The sequence below is a fragment of the Monodon monoceros genome, unplaced genomic scaffold (genome assembly GCF_005190385.1).
Source record: "Monodon monoceros isolate NGI ecotype Baffin Bay Population unplaced genomic scaffold, NGI_Narwhal_1 Super_Scaffold_1, whole genome shotgun sequence".
NCBI lineage: Eukaryota > Metazoa > Chordata > Mammalia > Artiodactyla > Monodontidae > Monodon > Monodon monoceros.
The window spans coordinates 65,222,707-65,239,909 of NW_021703765.1; the positions used below are offsets into that span (position 1 = coordinate 65,222,707).

The following is a 17,203-nucleotide window of genomic DNA, read 5'->3' on the forward strand; positions in this document are numbered from 1 at the left end:
GAAAAAGAAAAAGAGGAGAAACCTCTAGGTTAATAGAGACTCAAAAGTCACATCACCTAACTGTACCTGGCTTAGGTCCTGGTTTGAACGGTAAAAACACCGATGAGACAACCAGGGGTATCTGAAAACTGATTACTGACTGGATATTTGATGATATTAAGAAATTATTGCTAAAATTTTAGTTGTGATAATGGTAGTGGTACTGCTACTATGTTTGTTTTTTTAAAATATTTATTCATTTATTTAAGTTGCGCCAGATCTTAGTTGTGGCACGTGGGATCTTCGTTGCAGCATGTGGGATCTTTTTTTTTTTTAGCTGCGGTGTGTGGACTTCTTAGTTGTGGCACACGGACTCTTACTTGCAGCATGCATGCTGGATCTAGTTCCCCGAGCAGGGATCAAACCCAGGCCCCCCCCACCCCGCCGCCCCGCGTTGGGAGCACGGAGTCTTACCCAGTGGACCACCAGGGAAGTCTCTGTTGCTATGTTTTTGAAAATAGTTCTTATCCTTTAGGGATACATACTGAAATATTTACAGATAAGATGATATGATAGCTGAGATTTGTTAAGAAATAATCTAGTTGGGGGGATGAAAGAGGTAGAGATGAAATACTTTGGCCTTGGTTTATGATTGTGGAAGCTGGGAGATGGATACACATGACTTCCTTACACTTTTATTTTTGAATATGTTCTAAATCTCCCAAAGCAAAATTTTTTGAAAGGACATCTTGAAAATACTTACTAACATGTTGTTTTACAATTAATCTACCTTAGTTTCTTTTCAAGAACGATAAACAAACTCAATCAGCCATAAATTCAGTCATCTAAAATCAAGACAGACATTCGCCTACCATGTTCTTAGACTACGTATTCACAGTTCAAATGACCAGAGGACAAAGTACTTTTGTACTTTTGCCCAAAGTAGAAGTACCACAAAAATAATCACTGCAATTATTTATCAGTAGCTTTTCCATTAAAATATCTTTTAGATCTTCCTTTTCATTCATGGGAGCAATGTCAGAAGAAAAGGCCATACCTCTCAAAGTTATTTTAACTAAAGAATTCATACTTTTGGAAGGAGACCTGAGGTCTTCTATTTGAATCTCCAGTTTATTCATCTCTATTAACAGATAAATACTTAATTAAAAGACTATTTTAAGAAAAACTGAACATATTGTAAGCAACAGACAACAGGTTTAAATCCAGAAGACCCACGAAAACACTTCAGAGAGGGGTCCTTATTATTTGCTATATAAAAATTGGAAAAATAGATAATTCTTGAGGCAGAGCAGGCCCAGAATGCAGTGCTGCTTGGGTACCACTCCTCCCATCTGGCTCTCATCTTGAATATGCTCCACTCCTACCCAGGCAGGACCCACTGGAAAGCATGCCGTGGCCGTCACTGTGAAGGACATGTGTTTTTGCCAGGAAGAGTCACCATGAACATGCAGTAGTGCTTGAGGAACTTACATTCATCATTTAGGATATTATATACAAGTATACTCATCAAACTGAAGACCAGGAGATAGTTCTTAAGAAAGAATGACCATTAACCTATCAACATCTAGCTCTGTAACATATACAGAGAGATTAGGCCAAGCCTCAGTGAAAGCATGGACTCACTAAGTTAGAAGTTACTAGCTCAGCAGAACTCTACGAAAAACATTTCATTAATTAACCATGGGCTTTACTGCCAATACCAAGAGAACATATTCTATCATGGTGTGGTGATGGCACCTCTCTCGGTGTAATGTTTGAGTATAAATGGATCTACTTTAGATGTTTATTTATAAATATCCTCTTCAATCTTGAAATAAAATTTCACACTAGAATTTTCACATAAGGAAACGAGAAGCACAATAAGATGTTTTAAAGCTCAAAGTCCAGTTCTCTGATGGACAATAACTTAGTACATTATAAATCAACTCTAAAGGAAACAAAAAAGACAAAAGATGGAGAACTATTTGAAAGCTCAGGGTCTAGAGGAGAGAGCACTATACTCCTATGGAAACCAGAGGCTCTGAAACAAGTCCCACAGCACCTGCTGCCCCAGCTCTTCTAAGACTTGATCAGCTTGACCTATAATTGCTCAAGAAGCACCTGGCCCTGCTTCCACTAGCCCGTAAGTTTCTTCACTCATCTTTGTATTCTCAGCAACTACAGAACAAACAGGACGTGCCTGGCAAACTTTTGTTGAATGAGGGAATCAGGTGTATGGAGGGCTAAGGGGAAAAACCCATGACAGACATCTTCAGAGTGCCCTGGTTTCCTCACCAATTTGTGCCTCCAGGCTAGCTATCACGCCCTACCTAGCAATGACCTGGGAGAAGTTCCAGAAAAGCTCATATAAATCAAGTATTTGAAAATCAAACGCTTGCTATTTAAACCAGGGGAGTCTGCTATTTAAATGGAATCCACAGTAGAGCTACTTGTAATAGGGAATAAGCAACCCCCTTTGTAATGAATACTCATGTTGATATTGAGTTTGCTTTCAATGGGAGACACCTGGCTCAAATCTACACCTTGCCTCACCATCACTTGAGCAACACTATTTCCCACTGTCTGAAGCTCTCAGTCAGACTAAAAAGGAGAAAAAATAAACTGTTATAATCCAGCTTTTGGACAACTTTCATCAGTATTGCCTGTACCCTATTTTTAATTTCAGAGGGCAAGAAAGTTCCCCAATAATGGAGCCCTGGAGGGCAGCCAATGCTCCATGGAAGCCAGGCTCTGGGCTATTCAGCTTCCCTTGGTTGATGTGGGATGGGCAAATAATACAACAGTCCTTGAATGGGGAGCTAGCTGACTGCCAGGTAGACAGCGTATCTCTAGAGCACATCTTTAAAGTAAAACCCGAAGCAACAAAGTTGTCATCTTCTAAGAACCGGTACAGGGATGAGTCCTAGTCAGAGATGCTGGGCATACAGTAGGCATTTGATGAGCGTTTGTTAGTTGGTCCCAAGATAAAAATATGACTCAAGTAACAAGTTTCAGAAGTTCTGGCCATGGAGGCAGCTTGAGGCAGAAGGAAAGTGTCAGTGTAGCACTGACTTACAAACAAGAGCAGGCGTTGCTGTCACCTCTAGTCACCCAGAACAATAAGGGCAGATGGTGGCCAACAGACTGATTTGCTAGTCAAAGGTTTAAAGTTTCATGTAATGTTTCATGGATCTAGAGTAGGGTTGTCAGATTTAGCAAATGAAAGTACAGAATGCCCAGTTAAATTTGAATTTCATATAAACAACGAATGATTTTTAAAGTATTCCCAAATATTGCATGAGACAAACACAAAAAATTACTGTTTATCTGAAATTCAAATTTAATTGAGTGTCCTGTATTTAATCTGGCACTCTTACTCTAGAGAAAGTGGAAACATACGGTGACCCACAGACCTTACTCCATTAAGATTTCTGAAACACTGTTCACGGAAATGCTTAAGGAGTTTAGATATGGACAATGAAGAATCTATTTTCTTAAGAGTGAAAAAAGATGTTGATCAGAGTTGCCTACTCCGAGGCCACAGTGAAGGGAAGGATAAGAGAATAATATAATTAGGACACGGTTTCTCAACCTCAGTGCTACTGACGTTTCAGGTTGGATAATTCTGGGGGGGAAGGGGGCCGCTGTCCTGTGCATTCCAGGATCGTAAGCAGTATCCCTGGCCTCTCTACCTGCTAGATGCCAGTAGCACACCCCTCCCCACCACACAGTGAGTTGTGACAAGCAAAAATGTCTCCAGATATTGCCAAGTGTCCCTTGGGGGCAAAAAATCTCCTCTAGTTGAAACCACTGGATTAGAAGAAATGGTCAAATAAACAGAAAGTGTCATATCCATTAACCAACCGGTGGTCATACAACAAAAGATTCTTCTCAAGGGAGAAATTTTCAGCTCACCCCGGGGCTGCCTCAGGATGAGAGGGCTAGTCATTTCAGCTAAGACAATCAGAAACCCTTCATCTGCCAGAAGCACTACAGAAGAATCTTTGGTGAGCCAAGCTGATGAAGCTCTGCATGGCAGTACACACATCACAGCAAGCAGGGCATCGAACCCAGCCTTTGAAGATGTTCCTTTTAAGTTAACCTCCCTTCCAACTAAACTTTTTCCAAATCTCTTCCTGCCATTTGGAAGTTGAGTGATTCTCAGCTGAAAAGGACTGTATATACGAGGTGCAGATGGCAGCAGTTACGGCCCTCACCAGATGCTGCAGTCTCTAATTTGATTGAAAGGATATAATTAGACAACAGAAACACTTTAATGAAAGAGCAAAACATGGAGGGAGGGAAGGATTGAAGGCCCTTAACTGATGCCAAAACACCCACCAGTAATAAGAGGCTTTGAGTCTGGGGAAAAGGAAGGGGAAAGCCCCTTAAAAGGACAGTCCCCATCCTGTTTATTTCCCCATAGACATAGGAATAGGGATTTTATTATTGTAGATTTCCACTGTATTTTATGTGGGAACAATCTGATTAAAACCAGAAGAAGTCTTTGGAAGAACATCAAAGAAAAACAAATATGGCTTCTGTGGTCATTATTAAAAATATTTTTACCAGCCCAATAATTTTCTTTGAAGATGAATTTTTATAGATTGAACAGCAGCAAGTAATTTACATACTGTGATGACACTGGTTAACAATCCCTACTGTTCTAGAACTACTTGGTCGCCATGTTTTCATCCAACTTTAGGACACCAAGGAACATGGACAGCCATTTAACATTTCTGTTTAAAAGATATAAACTCTAACTCTGTTTAGAGTTAGCCCTATAAGTCAATGCCACAACTGTTTTGTATCATCTTTAAAAGTTGCCTATGCTGTTTTTATTATTTCCGAGCTTTCAAACTTTGAGTGTGAATATACTACTCTGGTTCTAACCAAGAATCTAACCAAACTGAAAGAAATCCAGCCCTCAAAGTCTGAAGTTGCTAATGTGGTATGACACTGGGGTTTGGAAGCCTCCTCAGCCCACTAGAAGCAGGGCCCCGCCCGCGTGGTAAATTGAACAATAAAGTTTAATGCTTTGGCTACTTGCCAGGGATTAAATCAGTGGCAAGAAAACTAGAAGCTGGGCCCAGCAGAGGGGCAGCCCCGAGAGGGTACTGTTATTAAGTACCCTCTCATAATTGCAGGAGGGAGAGGCAGCCTTGTGTGAGGTGGCCTCAAATCTTTTGTCTGTAAAGTACTTCCTAGCCCCCAACCTCATTCCTCTTCAAACCGTTGCAAGTCCAGAAGAGGGAGGTGTTTACCTAGAAAGAGGATTAAAAGGGGGATGGAAGGAATTTCCTTAAAGGATGAGAAGGCAGGTTTCTGTGGAGTGGCTATTTTTGAGGAGTGTGGACACCCTTCTAATGTTTCTACAACGGCCTCTATCCTTTCCCTGTTTAATCCGAATCCAGGATAATGTCCCAGAGGTGACGTCTGGGGAAGAAGCACTGCCATCTTGAGAGAATGACACTGAAGACAACAGAGGGGGAAAAAACAGAGTGACCTCAGGCTCCTCTCCTAGACTAATGCTTCCGGGTTCCACCTGGATACTCAAGGTCAAAATGAATGTGGAAGAATGTCAGTCACCGTCTTCACCCATTCACTGTGAGCCAGACAGAAACTAACCTGCCAGGTGACAAAAGGGGGCTTGAGGAGACCTCACCTCAAAACCTGCACAGGTAGTTTGCTAAGGAACACATTCACTTCCTCCTCTGTTATCCTTATTCAGGAGGCAAAAACTAAGAAAAAACTACAGATCCAAACTTACGGCCTCTCCCAAGTGTTTTGCATTAACTGTTCCACAGTACAAACACAATCAATTTGTTATGTTTGAGTGTTTCATTTTGTTTTTTCTAAAATGTTTTAATTAAAACAAAATAATCATCCATGCTAAGCACACCATTGTTTTTTAAAGGCCACTTTAAAAATGACAATAGAACCATTCAACTGTTTAGGAAAGTGACAGAAGTTTGTTTTCTTTTTTTTTCCTTTTTTTTAAATGTCTCAGGGCTGGTGCCACCTGCTGCCTGGGCTTTCCTCTGAGAAACAAATCTCTCAACAGTTTGATCCAAGCAACATCTGCATAGCTGAACAAACAATGCGCTGGTTCTGAGGAAGGCTCTATTTTCTTTATGTAGTGCACACTGAACCATACTGAATTACTTTTTTTTTTTTTTTTTTTTTGCGGTACTTGGGCCTCTCACTGTTGTGGCCTCTCCCGTTGCGGAGCACAGGCTCCGGACGCGCAGGCTCAGCGGCCATGGCTCACGGGTCCAGCCGCTCCGCTGCACGTGGGATCTTCCTGGACCGGGGCACGAACCCGTGTCCCCTGCATCGGCAGGCGGACTCAACCACCGCGCCACCAGGGAAGCCCCTGAATTTCTTTTTAAAGTATTTTTTAAAGTCTTATTAAAGATCCAAATGTATGTGTATGAAATTTCCCTCCCTCGATATGTTTTTTTTTAATTGTGGTAAAATATACCTAACACAAAATTTACCTTTTTAACCATTTCTCCCTTGCCTCTTAAAGTTAGTTTATAGTAAAAGGTAAAAGGTTCATTCAGCAAGCCTCCTTGTCACTTTTCCAGACCAGTGAACACTGCAAAAAATCAACACATATGGACCTAGAGCAGGACTTGGTCAAGTCCAGCCTGCAGGCCAACTCTGGCCCACTGCCTGTTTTTGTATGGCCCATGAGCTAAAAATGCTTTTAAAACTTTTAAACGGTTGAAAACAACCAAAAGAACAGTATTTTGTGACATATAAAAATCACATTAGACTTCCCTGGTGGTTAAGAATCCACCTGCCAATGCAGGGGACACGGGTTCGAGCCCTGGTCCGGGAAGATCCCACATGCTGCGGAGCAACTAAGCCCGTGTGCCACAACTACTGAGTCTGCACTCTAGAGCCTGCAAGCCACAACTACTGAGCCCACGTGCCACAACTACTGAAGCCCACACGCCTACAGCCCGTGCTCCGCAATTAGAGAAGCCACCGCAATGAGAAGCCCGCACACCACAACAAAGAGTTGCCCCCACTTGCTGCAACTAGAGAACGCCCGCATGTACAACAATGAAGACCCAACACAGCCAAAAATAAATAAAATTTTTAAAAAACTGTTAAAAAAAATCACATGAAATTCAAATATTGGTGTCCATGTAAGTTTTCTTGGAAGACAGCCACACCTATCCATTCACAGTCTGTCTATGGCTGCTTTGCTCTATAAACATGACCTCCCTTCTCTTCATTCTTTGAGATTCTGCAGCTGTTGTACTGCAACAGACAGTACATGGCCCACAAAGCCCAAATTATTTACTGTCTAGCCCTTTACAAAAAATGTTTGCTGACACCTACCTGACTTAGAGCCTAAGATGGCATTATAGGCTCAAAAATTCTAAACTAAAGATGGTATATTGCCCATCACCCAAAATTCCTAATCTGTATATTGTAAAGCAATTTAAAGCAATATATTTTACCTTCATCATTTATTGCTTTTGATCCACATATGCTAAATCATAAGTAAATGTATCAATAATATCTATATTAAGTGTACCAACTTGCTGTTTATTAGCAGTGAGCCTAAACTGAACTTCATTTTGCTCTAAGATTTATAAAAGGTCTCACTGCCTATCTCAAACAGTTAAACAGCTTTGTCGAGGAGCCAAAAACTTTCACAAAAAGATCAGAGTTCTTTGATGCCAGGTCAGTTTTGATAGTTTCCTGTTTCTTAAAATACATAAAAGTAACTGGTAATGCACGTTAGTCCCCTTCACTCCTCTCAGCCCCTGGGTTGTATACAGGTAATTCTATACAACATTAATGGAGTCCCCAAGAGGGATAAGGCCCTGTACAGTATGAAGCTCTCACTGTTAACTGAACTCATAGGTTTTATGGCAGACACACTGCTGTCTAATGGGACAAATTCTACATGAGGAGCTGGAGGAGGATGAGCATAAAAGGCTGTTCACAGCAAACATAACCAGAGTTGATACACTCTGTTGACGCACACCTGAAAGCCCCTAAATGTGGTGAAACACCCAAGCAGGTATATGCCTTAGGCGGAAAACTCAGAGCTGAAGTCCACTCAGCCTTCTCTGCTCTTCCTACCTCTCGGCTGTCCCCTGCAGGTCAGTAAATTCCAGATGGGAGTTCACTTCAGAGAGCCCATCAGCCCACGGCCCTGGCTGCCTTCCTCCTTGAAAAGGGAGTCTAGATTCCACCACTAACCTCTACCTTCCTCCTTATCAGTTGTGAAGGAAGGGAAAGAATCTCAAAAGAATGAAGAGAAGGGAGGTCATCTGGGGTTGGCTACACACTGTAATTAGAAGTAGCACTGATAGGGAATGAGCTAACTTTTTATAAAGTCAGCATTCAAAAATGCAAACCACCAGTAATTTAAATATTACAAAATTATGCAGAATATAAGTATTGAAATAATTTTTTCCATCCACAAAATTTTAGAGAAAATTACAGTATCAAAAATATGAAATGTCAAGTTTGGCATATCCTCAGAGTAAAACGTGTTTTTCATTGGAAAGGATTTTTAAAAACTAGTGGGTAGGCTCTAGACAGGATGTGATGCTGAAGACCATGTGGTATCTCCCTAAAACTGCCTCTGGAACTAAAGGGGAGAAGTCACAAAGGCACTGATGTACTAGGATGGGAGGGAAAAAAGCTGGTGAGGCTCACTGAATTGGGAACATGGGCCACTTATCATAAATCATTTCACAATTAACCAGACTCCAATAAAAGCACACACCAAGGTTTGAGGTTCAAACTACATAAGAGCTGCTGCATTTGACCCTTCCAAGCAAAGCAAAGGTGCCTGAGGAGAGGGTGCCACCTTCCAACAAGCATAAGCACACAGCTGGCTCACTGAACACTTTTCAGAGCTATTACTCTGCCCTTTCCAGGAGAGGAAACGGTTTATTTCCACCCATACCTCTCTCTCCATAGAGGTCATTAAATCCTGACCACACATATGGCAAAGTGGAGCTAAGGGGTTACTAGGTTACAGTTATGTTGACATATCCTGGCTCTCAGAAAATCCCTCCTTCATTCCCCACATACAGCAAACAGTAGAAGTGATCAAACTTCTGCACAAGTTTTTGTAGTTGTCCCCTGGAAGGCCACTGATCACTCAGAAACCACTTCCTGAGCCTAAGGTTTATAGCACTTGGAGAGCCCCCTTCTACCACTCTAAAGCCAAGCTTTGCCTTTAACAGGGATTAATCAGACTGGAAGCTCATAGCATTCCCAGGGCAAAGGAGGTGTCCAGCACTTGGTGAACTGTAAAGCACTATAAAAAGAAGTATTAAATATGTTTAGTGACTGCCTGCTACATGTGGGTGTGTTACTTGCAGTACATCATTTAATCTTCACAACACCCTGCAAGGGAGTTATCATCACCCCTCCTTTACAGATGAGGAAACTGAGGCTCAGAGAGCTGAAGGCACAACCCAAAGTCACATAGTAAGCGACAACACTAAATCCTTATCTTTATCACAAATCCAAGCTGGTAAGTAAACAAAGCAACTTGGAGTTTTCTTTCATCAGCAAAATCCTCTCTCTCCGACATCACAGTCTGCGACTTTGGGTGGAGAACCCAGAGGCCGGTTTTCTTACTTCAGCAAACCTGTAATGCACTTTTCCTGTCGCTTCCATTAATGCCGAATTCTCAACACCTGAACAACTTGTGGACCAATGTACCTGGGCCAGACAACGCCCCCTTGCCTGCTCTTCAACTTGGAGAGTTCTGTTGCAAGGAAGGGTGTGCGGGCAAGCTAAGCAAAGTCACAGCTTCCATCCTGGTCTAGGGCCCCACTTGGGGAAGACCTGGCCTTGACCTTGGCCTGGGGAGCGGGTTACCCTGTTTAAAGTGTGGGCCTACTGGGGAAACGAGTGCTCTGCACTGCACTCTCAGGATAAGCACCCTAAGCTCTGTAGGGGAGAAGATTCCCATCACCCCTTACTTTCTTCCCCTCTCCACGCTGGACCTGCACCGAGTCACGGGGAAGTTCAAAGCGGCCCCGGTGGGGTGGGGGATGGCTAGGGAGGGAACGTTCTGGCTGGGTAGAGCCGGTCGTCTCTGGACCCAGGTCTACCTCTAGCAGGGCGGGCAGGTCAACTTTACTCTCCTCGACTTGTACTCAGAAATTAGTGTTGGGCAAGCGGGTGCAGCCGGGACCGGGCAGAGGGGCCGGGTACCCGCTCCCGTCGCCCCCGCACTCGCTCGTGAGCGGGTAGACTCAGGGTTCGCGGGCGTGGGTGGGAGGGGGGACTGGGGGCGTCGTTCTGGGACTTGCGGAGGGGATCCTGGCCCCGGGTGTCGCTGAGGGGCTTGGCGGGGGGGGCAGCGTCTTGAGGCGGAGTGGGGGAGCGTCCCGGCCCGGGGGGAGTCGCTGAGGGACTTGAGCTGGGGGTGCCGGGTCCTGAGACAGAGGAGACATCCCGGCCGGGGGAACGTCCCTGAGGAGCCTGACCAAAGGGTCTGGGAGGTACTGAGGCAGACAGGGCGCCGGCCGAGGGCGGCTGAAGGGGTCTGGGGGAGTCCCAGGTCCTGAGGAGAGGGGCCACCCCGTCTGAGGGGCGTCGCTGAGGGGCTGGAGAAGGAGTCCCAGAAGGCAGGGGCGAGGGAGTTGGGCCCCCCGGGCGGGCTCCGCGCCGGACGGGCGGAGCGGGGAGTGGGGGGGGGGCAGCTCACTCACCGGGTCCGGGGCCGAGGCCGGGGCTGGGCGCGGGCCGGGCGGCCAGCGTGAGCGCAGCGGCGGAGAGCAGGGCGAGGCGGGCGGCGGGCGGCGCCATGGGCCGTCAGTGCGGGGCCCCGGGGCGCGGCCCGGGGGAGAAGGGGCAACGCAGGGAGCCGGGGACGGCCATGGGAGCGGGACGCTAGGCTCGAGCGTGGCCCCGCCCCGGCCGCCCGGCCGCCCCGCCCCGGCCCGCCCTCCCCAGCGCCGCCACCGCCCCTGCCGCCAGCGGCCCGCCAGGCTCCGCCGCGAGGCCCGAGGGGCGGAGCCGACTGCGCACGCCCGCCTCGCCCCGCCCGCGCCTGCCACTCACGCTCCAGGCCCCACCCACATCCCCCCTGCACCTGGGCCCGCCCACCCGCGGACCGCTTTCTTGGTTGGTTTGAGGGGCGGGGCCAGCAGGTGAGGGGCGGAGCCTGGGGCACAGCCTCCGAGTCCACAAGCGGAGGTTTGAGCCGGCTGGACCGGGCCGGGCGCCCAGTGACCCCTGCTCCACCCTTACTCGGGTCGTGACCCACACGCGGGCTCAGCCGCAGCCGTTATAGTCAGAACAGCAGTCTGCAAACCGCTTTTCCCTGCTTGGCTCATCACAGCGGTTTAAAAAAGGGCGCTCTGGAGTCAGCCTGTCCGGGTTCATATCCCACTTGATCACCTGTAAAATCTTGGGCGGATTTAAAAGAAAAATAGCTCTCTTACTTCAATTTCCTTATCTGTTAAATGGGGACGTTGATAGCAATTACTCCCAAAGAGGTTGTACTAAATGAGACAATGCGTGGAAACTTTGACACACACACAGTAGGAGCTTAGAAAATGTTGAGTTCCTTTCACCAACCCAATTTTTGCAGCCACAAAAGAGGCAGCATACTGAGCCCCGGTTCCGAATCCTATCGCACATTTTCTGTCAGCTGGGGCATGTTTCCTACTCTTTGTCATCTGCAAAATAGGAATATTAAAAAGGTCTTCACAAGATTAGATTAGCTAGATGCAAGTAAAGCGCCCGATACCAAGAAAATCCAGAAGTGGGTGGGGCAATGGTGCTTTCTTAGACACTGCCATCCCGGCACGCAGAGAGCGCGTGGCTCGCTTAAACTGTCGGCCCCGCGTGGCCTCACTCCCCCACAAGGTCTTTCCCGCCGGCCCCCGGGGTCTGTGGTGGGCCTCTCTCCTCCCCCACACTACCCCAGGCAGAGATTCTCCTTCGGCTCCAGCCTAAACCGCCGCGGTGACGCCCCGCGGGGCAGGTCCGGGCGGTGCGCCGGGCTCTTTTAAGTCCCTGGTCCCAGACTTGCAAGTGCGGGCCTGTGCCCCACGCGGCGGCGGGAACCTCAGCCCTCCTGTGCTGACTCGCCGCGCCCTGAGCGGGGCTGGGCTGTCCCCGGCCCGCCTTAGGTGCACCGGCCCCTTCGCCCCCTAGCCATCCCCCTCGCCCGGTCCCAAGACCCGCCACCTCGCCCCCAACCATCCCCCCATCCCAGCTGCTCCCAGAGCTGGGCCCCAAAGGCACAACTACTCCCACGAGGCTTCTTGGCTCCGTCACACTACCCACACGACCCAGTGCCACGGCAAGAGTATGCTTGTTCAATCACTGTTTTCCCTGGGTCATTACCAAGGTCGAGAATCCTCTGGCTCCTTATTGGAGCAGGGGGATGCCCTCCACATCCCACCTGGTGTCTCCCACTCTTGCTTACCTTCTCCTTCACCATTTTGGGCCCTTCCCCACCTCCAAAATCACCTCCTCCAACATAACCTGGCAATGCTTCAACTCTTAACTTGCACCCTCCCAGGCAGGAGGCCCTAGAAGGAGAATAAAATGGGAAGAAGATGCAGGTAAAACCATCAGCACAAAGCAAGTACTCAGTAAGCGTGATCCCTCCTCCATTCAACAAATATTCAGTGTGGAGCCTGTCAAGAGCACCAGCAAGAAAAGAACTTACACTCCTAGAACTGACACTCAAACGGAGGGGAGAGGCCAGTCAACCAACAGGAAAATAATGTGAATTTCAGAGAGCAAAATGTACTACAAAAACAAGAAAATGATGATATTGACAGAGGGTGCTCTGTGGACTGTTTTAAACAGAGTGCAGGGGAAAGGTTTTAGCAAAGCGGGACACAGCTGTCTACAGTTTACAAGGTCCTTTCATATCTCATCCTAGTTTCAGAGGAGGAAATAAGAAGAGGCAGATGGGGGGCGGGGATTCAAAATCAGGTTTATTTGGCCAAGTCTGGGGATTTATGCCTCATGGTAGCAGCTCCCATCTGTCTTACTGCCCTGCAGAAAGGCACCCCTGTTGACTGGGTACCAGCCCCCTTCCTTTATTCTGCTCTCTTGGCCTTGTGTAACCAGAATGGGCTACAGTGAAAAATGAAAATGAAAATGTGGGGCCCCTTGTTCAAAATTTTTAAGAATTTCAAGATGGTGACAACAGAGCATTAAACCAAGCCTGAGGTCCTTCTAAGCTCGGGGCGGTGGGCCTGTGTCATTAACTACACACACCCCTGAAATGTTGCAAGCCCATGAAAGCTGGCTTGTACAACAGAGCTCAGAAATAGTGTGCAAGCTCCTGCCCCCACTGGCTGCCATGAGAAACATCTCTCTAGTTGTCCCCAGCCCTCCCTCCCCTCTTTTCTAGCGTAAAGCCCAGCACAGGTGATGGAAACAGCACACAGAGGCTAAAAATACAACCGAGCAGGTCTAGGTCAGGGCACGTAATGGCTCAAGGTCTTTGCTCAGTTATGTGGTCCCTGGCCCTGGCAAGGAGCTGCCTGAGATATTCATTTCAATACTTCACATGCCTCAGTCCTTAAGCAGCTTTATTTCATGGAAAGAGTGAGGGCACTGACTGTAGCCCCCGGGCCTCCGGGAAGATATTGGTGTCTGTCTGTCTGCCGGCTCTGCAGTCAGGCCCTTGGATTCCTCCCGAGGGCAGCAGGATTTGCCAACAAGCTGAGAGATCTCAGCTGGTGGAGTTTGGGCGATCCTGGTATCTTTGAAACTCCAGCGGCAGTGATTTCTACTCAAAGGGCAGTCATGTTGTGGAGAGAGCACTGGATGGGGAGTCTGATTATAATAACAAGAATAGCAAACCTTTACTGAGGATTTTACTAAACTTTCAGCAGTGTGCAATGTTTGTCATCACATTTCTCATATGACGGTAGCCCTATAAGGGAGGCACTCTTACGAGCCCCCTCATACAGAGCGGTTAAATGGCTTGCTTAAAGGTTGCCTAGTGGTGGAGCTGGGCTATGACCCCAGGCAGTGGGACTTCAGGACCCTACTCCTCATCACGGTGGTGAATTGCCTTCTTATCTTTATGGGGTTCTAGCAACCAACGCCTACTGAGTGGTCCAGGGCTGGGATTAGGGTGAGGCAAGTGAGGCATTGGCCTCAGGCACAAGATTTAAGGGGGCCCCCCAAAACTCAGTAATCAAGACAAATATTTAATCAATTTTTAAATATATTAAATATATTTAATGGACAGTGTTTTAATGCAATATCTTTAAAAACTCTAAATGAATGTCAAAAAATTAATGATGGACAGGGCTTCCCTGGTGGCGCAGTGGTTTAGAGTCCGCCTGCCGATGCAGGGGACACGGGTTCGTGCCCCGGTCCGGGAAGATCCCACATGCCGCAGAGTGGCTGGGCCCATGAGCCATGGCCGCTGAGCCTGCGCGTCCGGAGCCTGTGCTCCGCAACGGGAGAGGCCACAACAGTGAGAGGTCCGCGTACCGCAAAAAAAAAAAAAAATTAATGATGAACAGAATCTCAAAACTGTAAATAAAAACAGGACCTAGATTCCTGATTTTCCTTTAGCCTCAGGCTCATCTCAGCACTGATCCTGTCTCCCAGGTTCTGGGTCAGGCAACTAGTGATGGAAAATTCAAGAGAAGCAGTAGTTAGTCTGTTCTGATGGGGGTGAAGGGAGAAAAAGAATTTGGTTTTGAACATAACGAGTTAGCAGTGTCTGTGGGGCATCCAGGTGGCCACATCTGAGAACTCAGAGCCAGGTGAGAAGGGGTGGCAGAATGGGCAGGGCAACCTCATTTCACATACTTGGCCCGTGATAGGTGTGTATTCAGTACATGTGGTCTAAATCACTGGTCCTCCGAGTTTGCATCATGGTTCAGGAATCTTTTCAAGTTCTCTCATCCAAAGTTTTTCTCTTCTCTCCTAAAACTTCTACATCACAAACCTCAGATGTGTTCCCATATGGGTGTGGAAGTTTACTTGCTTGGGTGTTAAAATAAAAACATCTTCTGAGGAAATTAAAAACAACTAAATTCCACTAGAATTTGGGGGTGGGGCATGAAGGAGGAAGATGAGAATTCATATAAATTGGCTCAATTTCCTCTTTTTTTTAACTTTTTTTTTTTTTTTTAATTTTTGGCTGCGTTGGGTCTTCATTGCTGCACGCGGGCTTTCTCTAGTTGCGGAGAGCGGGGCTGCTTTTTGGTGAGTGTGCGAGTTTCTCATCACGGTGGCTTCTCTCCTTGCGGAGCACAGGCTCCAGGTGCGCAGACTTCAGTAGCTGCGGTGCATGGACTCGGTAGTTGTGGCTCGCCGGCTCTAGAGCACAGGCTCAGTAGTTGTGGCGCACGGGCTTTGTTGCATTGCGGCATGAGGGATCTTCCCTGACCAGGGCTCGAACCTGTGTTCCCTGAATTGGCAGGAGGATTCTTAACCACTGCTCCACCAGGGAAGCCCGGCTCAATTTCCTCTTTATTCACTGACCCTCCGGAAAGTGAACAGGAGCTCAGAGAAATTAGAGAGAAGAGTGGTAGTAGAGGAGAGAAAGAAAGAAGAAAGATTATCGGAGCTAAAAATACATTGAGCAGAGACTGGCTAAGCATCAGAGACAGGCAGATGTGTTTCCAGACAGAAGCAGTGGTTTAGATATGTCAGGAAGAACAGCTCCAAAGGATGGGTGGAAAATAAAGGTTATTTAGACTGATCTCAGCAGAGTGAAAAAGGTTCATTGGCGAACCAAACTCAGGAACAGGACTTTCAGCAACATGGAAGCCCTATGACCTCAGCCCCAAGGTCTCTGGATCAAGTGTTGGCACCAACAATGGAAACTCTTGCCATGGTTTCAGGACCCTGGATCAAATAGAGTCTTTCCATCCTGACTTTATACTTCTGAACAACCTTCAACAGAACAACCTCTGTTAAAGACTAGTTACTTTCCTTAGTGTATCCTCAGGTACCCGCTTCCCTTTCCATCTAACAAAGCAGGGATATTTGGGACAACTTCTAAAACCAAGGGGAAATGTAGCTCCTGTAGATACATCACCTCCATAAGGCTGATGAATCTGACAAATGTTTAGTGAAGATGGATCGTGGAAAAAGAAATGTCATGGTACCCAAGTCAGATCAGAATCATCCCCCGTTTCAAGAGGCTGATTGCTTGACAGCAAGGATTTACTGTGTGGCACAGGGAACTATATTCAATATATTGTAATAACCTATAATAGAAAAGAATCTGAAAAACTATACCTCAATTAAAAAAAAAAAAGAGGCTCATTGCTTGGCCTCATAAACCAGATGGGCACACAGCTAAGGACCTGGGATGAAGTTCCTATAAAATGTTGGGTTAAGTCACTCAGACCATGAGCGACAGGGGCTCAAGAAGGGGTCAGATGAGTGAATGGGCCATAATGTTAATAACATTAGGGACTTCCCTGGTGGTCCAGTGGTTAAGACTCCGTGCTTCCACCACAGGGGGCGTGGGTTCAATCTTTGGTTCGGGAACTAAGGTCCCGCATGCCTCACAACACAGCCAAAAAAAAACAAAAAAAAAACCAAAAACACCCCAACATTAATTAGAACTTTATTTACTGAGCACTTACTCTCTGCCAGGAGCCATGCCAAGTGCTTCACATGCATTGTCCCATTTCCTCCGCATAGTGATCCTGGGGTAGGCACTCCTACTATCCACATTTCACAGATGAGGAAAGTAAGGCGCAGAGATGTGAATTCACTTGCCCATTGAGAAATGGATCTGGGAGCCATCAATAGGACTTGATGTGGTCCGTGCCCAGGTGTGGTACGTGGATGGGCCAACCAGATGCAAGGCAAAGTGTCACAGCATAGCTCTGAGTGGATAAGAGCAAAGGTGGTATAGACCCTGGTTGGGTTGAGTCCAGCCTTTGTTGGTTACTAGCTTTTGGGCCTGAGGCATGGTCCTTGAGCAACTGAACCTTCAGTTTCTTTCCTTTTTAAAAAATTTTAATTAATTAATTATTTATGGCTGTGTCGGGTCTTAGTTGCAGCACGCAGGCTCTTCGTTGCTGTATGGGCTTCTCTCTAGTTGTGGCACGCGGGCTCCAGAGCACGTGGGCTCTGTAGCTTGCGGCATTTGGGCTCTCTATTTGGGGCACAAGAGCTCAGTAGTTGTGGCATGTGGGCTTAGTTGCCCCGCAGCATGTGGGACCTTAGTTCCGCAACCACGGATTGAACCCACGTCCCCTGCATTGGAAGG

General features: G+C 46.9%; 1 protein-coding gene across 1 annotated transcript in view; it reads right to left on the minus strand.

Annotated features, from left to right (window-relative positions):
• Positions 1–10,785, minus strand: part of KREMEN1 (kringle containing transmembrane protein 1) — a 63,509-nt gene extending 52,724 nt beyond the window's left edge. The window contains exon 1 of the mRNA XM_029232226.1: positions 10,689–10,785. Coding sequence (XP_029088059.1) covers positions 10,689–10,785 — 97 coding nt within the window. The remainder of the gene's footprint in view (positions 1–10,688) is intronic.
• Between the last annotated feature and the right edge of the window lie 6,418 nt (positions 10,786–17,203).